General features: G+C 47.9%; 1 protein-coding gene across 1 annotated transcript in view; it reads left to right on the forward strand.

The window, feature by feature from the left end:
- Ergic1 (endoplasmic reticulum-golgi intermediate compartment 1) overlaps positions 1-2,186 on the forward strand; it is a 97,113-nt gene extending 94,927 nt beyond the window's left edge. The window contains exon 10 of the mRNA XM_041676604.1: positions 325-2,186. Within this exon, the coding sequence (XP_041532538.1) occupies positions 325-432 (108 nt within the window). The 3' untranslated portion in view covers positions 433-2,186. The remainder of the gene's footprint in view (positions 1-324) is intronic.
- The last annotated feature ends 6,476 nt before the right edge of the window (positions 2,187-8,662 follow it).

An 8,662-nucleotide genomic window follows, 5' to 3' on the forward strand; every position in this document is an offset into this window, starting at 1 on the left:
ACAGACCTGAGTTCAAATCACAGCTGCTTATTTGGTGAGTTTTGGGAAGTGACCCAGCCAAGGCTCGCTTTCCTTATCGGTGAAATGGGTTAATAAGCCCCTTTCTCATTCAGAGAGTTCATCTGGGAACTACAGGAGCTGGCACGGGTGACAGTGTTTTCTTTGAGCCCTGAACACCGCTGGTGACAAGACGGCAAACAAAATGGGTATCAAGGGCACTGTCTCTTCATGAGTGAGCTCACCCTCTCGTGGTGCAGGGGCGGGGCAGTCTGATGCCTCTTCGGCACTGATCTCTGACACACTTCCCTTTCTCCCCTCTCACAGATCTGTGCCATCATTGGTGGGACCTTCACTGTCGCTGGCATTCTGGACTCCTGCATCTTCACAGCCTCAGAAGCATGGAAGAAGATCCAGCTAGGCAAAATTCACTGACATCCTGCCCAGCCCAGTGACTGAGGACCAGGGGACCCCGCTAGCCTGTCTCCAGAGCCCTATCTCCTTCTGCCTTTTTGGCCCAGTGTGTGTGGGAGGAAGGGGGGTGGTACTGGGTGGCCCAAGGTTCCACAGCTACCTCTTTTCCCGTATTTTAGATAAATTAACACTGCCTGGAGTCGTGGTGTTCCTTTCCCTACAGAGTGAGGCATGGGGAGGTACCCAAGGATGCTGGTGACCCCTCATGGGAAGGCTGTGGTCTTTTCTCTGGTAGGGAATAGCCCTGAGTCCCCACAGAGCAGCTCCCAGCCAGGCTTTGACAATCTTTAAGCCCCCACCATTTGGACACACAACTCGATTTCTTCCCCAGCAGCCAACCTGAGCTCTCAGCCTTGGGACCAGGCTACCCAAAGGTACAGCTGCCTGGCACTTTCAACGTGGAATGGTACTTGGTAGGCAAGCCTCAAGATATGGCACTGTAGCTGTAACTTGCTTCTGCCCCATTGCTTCGTGCCCAACCTAGAACCCAGGTCTTCTCCCGTGTTCCATCCCTGCCTCGTTCTAGGAAGCAGGTGCCCAGTTGTGTGGCAGAATGGTGGAGACTCAGATTTGCCCACCAGTCCTGAGGCAGCTTACAGGTGCCCCTTCCTCTCTTTGCTCTTCTGAATTCCCCCACCAATGTGCCTCAGCCGCTGTACTATGTGGCAATAGCGTTTCTTGGTGAAGGGGCTGGTTCCCACTGAGAAGTTCCCCCGACATCCACTGTTACATTCTGCAGTACCAAGGGTTAGGGCCATGTGACGGGAGGTTATCCTTGGAGGAACACATAATGCACAGTCTGTGCACTTCTGTCCAATCCAGAAGCCCCCCTCCCAGAAAACCACCCCGAGCTTGCCACGACATCCACCTTTGCTCCCAAGGCCTTAGCTGGAGGAATGAAGCAGACCGGCTTCTACTCTTTGCACCTCTACCTTGTAGGCTCCCGAGGACGCCCAGCATTTGGGACCCACTTGCCAGTGAGATCCCCAATTAGCTGAGCACACACCAACTCATTCCCAGCTCCAGGGGTGCTCTAGTGTCACCCCTGAGGTGGATCCCTTCCCTGTTACCGCCCCCCCCCCATCCTTCCCTTTTTGTTCTAAAGGGAGGGGCAATGGTCCAGGCATGAATTCCATGCTGAGAATTTTAGCTATGCTCTCGTGTCCAGAGAGAGCCGCACGCCTGGGCTTCATTTTTATGAGACTGCTTGCATACTTTTGTAATGAAGGGGAGTCTCCAGTAGGAGGTTTTTTTATTTTTGTTTTGTTTTTCTTAAGTAATCTCTTATGGGTAGCTGGATTCTCTGCTCTTTGTGATTTTTTTGCCTCTGAATTCCAATTAGCAAAGCTTCCCTTTTTGTGTAAGTTGAATGTTGTGTATGTCAACTGCCCTGATTTATTTCTGGTATCTGGCCACTTGGATGGATTTCTTTTCTTTTTTTAAACATTCTGTTCCCCAGTTACAGAAACCAGTCCCCTTTGGTGTGTAAATCTGTCACCTGAGGAGGGTGGGGTAGGGTGGGACAGGGTGGGAAATACATGGCATGCATATGAGTTGAAATCCCACATTTGTGAGGGCACAGGGATGTTGGTTTCCCGTGGAAGAGGCGCCTCTGGATTGTTATTCTTGTAAAGGTATTCTCAAAGGGACATACGTTTCGATTCTTTCCCACTCACTGGGTTCAAATAGATTATTAAAAAGCTGCTTTTCAGAAATAATTGCTGTGACTCTGGTTTGGTTATGACTGGGTGGCCGAGAGACCAGGGTGGGACTGGGAGTGAAATCTAATTCTACAGGACCGAGGTTGAAAATGCTAAAGAGAGACAGGCAGTGGTGGCGCACACCTTTAATCCCAGACCTTGGGAGGCAGAGTCAGGCGGATCTCTGTGAGTTCTTGGCCAGCCTGGTCTACAGAGCGAGTTCCAGGATATCCAGGGCTACACAGAAAAACCCTGTCTCGAAAAGCAAAAGTAAAAAGAAGAAGGAAATGCTGGATCAGGGATCATCCTGGGAAGAGGGAATTCTGATGTCACTGAAGGCCACAGGTCGTGCAGACCGGCTGTCCACTCACCCATAAGGACCCTAGTTTAGCTAATGTGTCTACTAAAAATGAGTCATTTTCTGTTTTTCCTTAAGCACTGGCGTTACCAGAAATTTTGGGAAACCCACTGGGGGGCCATGTGTCTGGAAAGCAGAGCATTGAGTGGACTGTCTCTCTCTTCATGGACTTCTGATTACAGGGTTAATAGATTGACAGATGCATGTGAAGTTGATGTGCAACGCTGAAGAGTAAGTTGCTATTTTTATGCTTTCTCCTTTTTGATGATCTCCAACCAAATGTGTGTGTGGGATGCAGATCGCACCCAGAGAGAGCTGAATCATAGGCTTGCGTCCCTGGGCGTAAAGGTGCCCAGGAGGCTGTGGTGGGGGCACATCTCAAGGGGGAAATTCAGGTGCTTTGAGAAATGGATGCCGCATCACAGAGGAAGCCTGAGAGGAAGCCAAATGTAGCAGCGAGGCACGAGATAAGAAGGGGCAGTTAGGTTTTATTCCTTCGCATCACAGTAAGGTTTATTTCCTTTTTTAAAAAATTATTATTTTATTACTTAAAAAATACCAATCCAAATTCCCACTCCCTCCCCTCCTCCCAAGTTTTTTTTTTTTCATTTTGTTTTGTTTTGTTTGCTTTGTTTTTGCTAGAAGCAATGACAGGCCATTAGAGTTTCAAATCGCTTTTTAAGAAAAACCTTTATGGGTGGACGGATGGCTCAGCAGGTAAAGGAGCGTCCTGCCAAACCCAGTGACCGACATGATGGAAGGAGAATTAGCTCCCTCATGTGTCACGGAACATCATGCATGAATGAAGACACACACACAAGTAAATATAATTTAAGAAAATATTTTAAGAGCCAGCAAGGTGGCTCGGTGAGTAGCTAGTGACCTGAGTTCAATCCCAGAAACTGTGTAAAGGTGGAAGGAGAGAGCGGTCTTCACAAAGGGTGTCCTCTGGCCTCCATATGCACGCCATGGCGCATGACCCCCCCACAGTATGCCCCCCCCACATACACAATAATAAATGAAATTTACATCATTTTAAAACTGCTGTTGGAACTGGAGGTAGAGCTCAGTATTCGAGGCCCCAGGCTTACTCCCCCAGCACCAAAACAACAGTCAAAGAAACCTGGTGTGTGCTTCTAGAAGGTTCACTATCTGAGGACAGATACAGGAATGTGCAAATGTGAGAAGGGACATATGTAAAAGAACATTCTCTGAAGACCCTTTTCCTCCCCACAGCTGTTTCCTGCCAGTTCTTGGCTGATGAGGTCATGCATTCTATTCTAACCCATCATTGGGAGGTTTGGGCATTCTCAGCATGCCAGGAAGAGGCAGGCATAATTGCATCCTGGTCACACAGCTAGCAGGGGGTACAGCTGGAATTCCAACTCAAACCTGCTTGAGTGCAGGGTTCTGAAAAAACACAGAATTCTGCCTCAGCCCCAAGATCATCAGAGCCACATCAAAAGGAAAAACTGGAAGTTGGGGGAGGAGGGTCAGAACAAAAGAACCTTTTTGTGTGTGTGTGCTTTCTTTTGTCTTTTCCCCCCAGTGGTTCTCCTGGGCTGTGGTGTCGCGTGCCTTTAATCCCAGCACTCAGGAGGCAGAGACAGGTGGATCTCTGAGTTCGAAGCCAGCCTGATCTACAAGAGCTAGTTCCAGGACAGGCTCCAAAGCCACAGAGAAACCCTGTCTGGAAAAAAAAAAATGAAACAAAACAAAACAAAAATGGTTCTTGACTTTCCTAAAGCTGCAACCCTGTAATACAGTTCCTCATATTGTGGTGACCTCCAGCCACAAAATGAAACTATTTTCATTGCTACTTCTTAACTGTAATTTTGATACTGCTATGAATCGTAAATGTTTTTGAGAGAGAAATGCCAAAGGGGCCATGACTCACAGGTTGAGAATCGCTGCTTTAGATGAACCTGTGAGGGACGGAGAGTATAGGAGTTAAAATGTTCTCCACATCTCCCCCCACACTCTGCGCACGTGGTTTCGTGTAGGGGCCAAATAAATCAATGAGTGTGTGAACTCTTGAGGAAGTGTGTAGGGACTGACTTGGCTGGGCAGCAGGGGAGCCCGTGAGTGAGTGAACTAATTTCCACAGTGACTCCTATGAAGACAACCTCTGACCCTTCCTGGGCACAGCCACGCTGGCGCCTGCCCGTGTTTCCAATGAAAGTGACTGGCAGACGCTGGACATGATGGCACACACCTTTAATCACATACTCGTTTGAGTTCACTGATGACCCTTTCCGCAAACCCTTGCAACCTAGACACACTGGCAGTGGATGGCAGTGAAGTCACTGCGGTCTCTATGGCTTTAACTGCGGTAGCATACATTGCCCAAATATAGACTTCCTCCAAAAATCTCCAATCCTGGTTGTAGGGGCCTCTGAAATAAAGTCTGAAACAGAACTGCACTAGTCAGAACTCCAGTAATACCAGAGTTGGACTTCCCTATTACCAACTCTAATAAGCTAGGGATGCACACAGAAGGACCAGCTGAAGGTGGTGTTTCGACATTGGGCACAACATCCTTTCTGCATCTTAGTGCCTCCATCTGTTAAGTGATCATTACAGCCTCCTAGCCAGCATCTGGGACAAAGTAGGTGTTCAGCAGATGGACCGTGAGTGGATGAATGGGAGGGGAGGGCTAGAGATGCTGAATGAATAATACTTCCCACAGAATAAGCTCTTCGGGCTTTTAACATGAAAGCAGCGGGAGCTGGACGCCTTTTTCCTCCATCCTCGCCGCTACAGTGCTCAGGGAGGAGCCTTCACAAGACAGGTGCCTTCTTCACAGCATATGGCATCGCCAGGACCAAGACTTCACGCCCAGAGGATGTGCAGCGTGTCTTAATCGGACGAGCCTGCAGGTGGCGCCCGCGCTACCAGCAATCTTCCTACAGGCAAAGCAAAGCTCATTCGTTAGGTCTGGGTGGGACCCGGTCTGGGACTTGAAGGTGGGCGGGGGCGGCCGCGGACTCTCTGGATGGTGAGCTGGATCTTTCCCAAAGCTCTCGCAAGCAGTTAAAAAAAAAAAAGTAAAGAGAGCACACTTCACACTCTCGCCAGTGTGGGGCATCGCAAGTTTCCATTCACACAGAAAGCTAACCGTTTCCATCACTGAGATTAATTCTAGGGCTCTGAGCACTGAGGATATATATACCTCAGTATTAGAGCGCTATTCCCTGCAAAAATCGTCTAATGTGAAGACTGCAACAAATGCAAAGTCTGCCTTTTGGATTACCCTGCGTGAACCCCACACACCTGTTCTTTTTAGGAAGACTGGTACCTGGTTTGTGCCAGGGACTGTTCTGAACACTCTAGGAAAGTCACTTAATTCTCACGACAAGCTACTAAGAGCATTCCCATTCTACAGATCAGGAAATCAAGACTATAAAGCAGGCAGTTCCTAGATCCAGCAAGAAGGACACAGTTGGAACCAGGTATGACTTTATGATCCAAGGGCTAAACAAACAACCAGAGGGGTGTGTATATAAAAAAAACAAAACCAAACATTGAGAGAATGCTTTTTTAAAAGTTTAGATTTGAGGAACAGGGAAATGTAAGTCAGTGGTAGAGCGTGTGTTTAATGCATTGAGTTACTGGATTTAGCCCCCAGCACCAATAAATTAAATTTTACTTTAATTTAAATTATTCCAGATATATCTCTGGCCTTCCACCATGTGGCGATTTTTGTGTATTTCTTTTGTTTTGTTTTTGCTTTTTGAGACAGAGTTTCTCTGTGTAGCCCTGGCTGTCCTGGGACTCCCTTTGTAGATCTGTGTGACCTCGAATTTGACTTCTGCTTGCCTCTGTCAACTGAGTATTGGGATTAAAGATGTTCACCACCACTGCCTGGCCCACCATGCGATTTTTTAAATTTTTAAAATTTATTTATATTTTTTATGTATGAGTGCTCTGTGTGGACACCTGCAGGTCAGAAGAGAGCATCAGATCCTATTATAGATCGTTGTGAACCACCATGTGGTTCAAATTGAGTTGCTAGGAATTGAACTCAGGACCTCTAGACCACTAGCCAGTGCTCTTAACCACTGAGCCACCTCTCCAGCCTCCACCATGTGTTTTTATAGAATTGTATGTAGTAGGGCCCAAATTTTTCCATTTTGAGTTTAGTAATTCTGAAGAAGCCAGTCATATGACTTTTGAATGGTATGTCATGGTGTTCAAGGAATTTGGACAATGTACAATCAGTCTGCCACACAGGCAAATTTCACACAAATTGAACCCAGAGACAGGTGGAAAATGTTTAGATAAAAAAAAATAATTGTTTCTCTATATTGAACATGTGCAGATTTTCTTTTCATTTCCTAAGCAATACAGTATACGAATTCATACAGCCTCTACATTGTACTAGATGCTTTATCTAGACATCATTAAGTATGCAGGACATGCACCGGTTATATTCATATGCAAGCATTGCAATGGAATGGACTTGAATACCCAAGGATGGAGGTTCTGTAACCAGGAGGCTGGGAACAACTGTGCAGTACCTGCCCATGTGCCTTCTCCAGACCACTCTGTTGAGGGCAATGGCGGTGGGGTGGGGGGTGGGGGGTGAAGTGTTTGGGAATGGTGAGAAGATAAAGGGACAGCAGAAAGGAAATGGGACTGCATACAGCTCAGTGACTGAAGTGTTATTAGGAAATAGGGAATGGGTTTTCTTACTGATAAAAGTAATTTTTAAAAACTGGGCTCAGAATGAAGTTTTGAGAACCATCTCATGGGAATTTTGGAGATACCAACAGGGCAGACAAGTTGTAATCTCAGCTGCCCCCAGGAGTTGCTAGGAGAGTCCAAGAAAGGGCCCGAGAATGCAGACAGGTCTGAACACAGCTTGTGGTGTCTGTCTGTCTGTCTGTCTGTCTTCGGGGATAATGCCCAAGGTGTCACGACAAGCAACGTCCTTTTCTCTGGTATTTTAAGCCTTAAGGAGGGGCAATTTGTGGTGCTTCCCTTTCTTAAAATTGGTGTTAGAAAGAAAACAAGAGGTGGGAGGGCGAGCTGATCTGAAGGGGAAGTCTATCATCAGCAGCCTCCGAGTCAGCTAATGTCCGTCTCACTACCCAACAGACTAGGTCCTAGCTGTTTGTTTTGATTTTGAGAGGGGGTCTTACATCGTCTCGGTAGCTTTGAACTTTTGATCCCCTGGGCTCCTGCACTCCAGTACTGCAATGACAGGAATGAGACACCACGCCAGGCTAGAAAATGTCCTAAAAGCCTGGATTCGGTCCCCAGTACAAAACCGAAAAGTGAAGCCTGAGAAGCACCCATGGGCTTCTATTGGAAGCCTTACAAAGCAGTACCTCCTTTCAGGCCCTAAGACAAAGGGGCTCCAGCCGGCCTCCCAGTCCGCTCCACTACGGGAAGAGACCAGCACCGAGACTCGACTCCAGCCGCAGAGGGCGCTGTCCCGCTTTCCTGCGGCAGGAAGCGGAGACTCGCATTCCTTCTGCGATTGCGCCACGGCGAAACGTCATATCCGGCCCTGCGCGCACTGCACCGGAGCCGGAACTTGTGAGTTGGTGGTGGTGGTTTTCACCTGACTCATTTTTGGTTAGAGACCTAGCTCTTCCCTACCTCCTGTGGTGCTCTTCACAGGTGATCATAAGGAAGGTCCACCCCTTGGTGACCTCGGACATAAGCAAAGTCTCAAAAATCATTTCAGTGTCCCCTCTCATGTGCTCGGAAAGACCATGTCTTCCCGGCAGTGCAAAGAACCGCGGCGGAAGTACAACGTCCGCTCCGTTCCCGTCCGCAAGGACGACGAGGTCCAGGTACATCCAGAAGTCCTCGGGTTGTAGTTACCCAGGGATATATGGTTCAGTCACCCCCTTAGCGTGAAATCCCGGAGTAGTCACATACCCCAAGACCTCAGCAAGGCGACAGCGGGCGTGCTAGACCAGAGCCACTACAATGCCTGTGCTGCCTCAAAGCATTCAGTTTCTCGATAATAGTGATAAAATGATATGTCAAGACTACAAACATCTTCTTTCTCAATTTAGCCCACCGGCCTTTAGTTTGCCGAGTATTCAGCTCACGATGGCCCATTGAGCCGGTCTTTGAAGGACAAAGTGCTGGAGTATCATTTGAGTTTAGCAGAATT

This window comes from Microtus oregoni, unplaced genomic scaffold, assembly GCF_018167655.1.
Source record: "Microtus oregoni isolate MIOR12 unplaced genomic scaffold, Mior012 000027F_ref0000203, whole genome shotgun sequence".
NCBI classification, from domain to species: Eukaryota; Metazoa; Chordata; class Mammalia; order Rodentia; family Cricetidae; genus Microtus; species Microtus oregoni.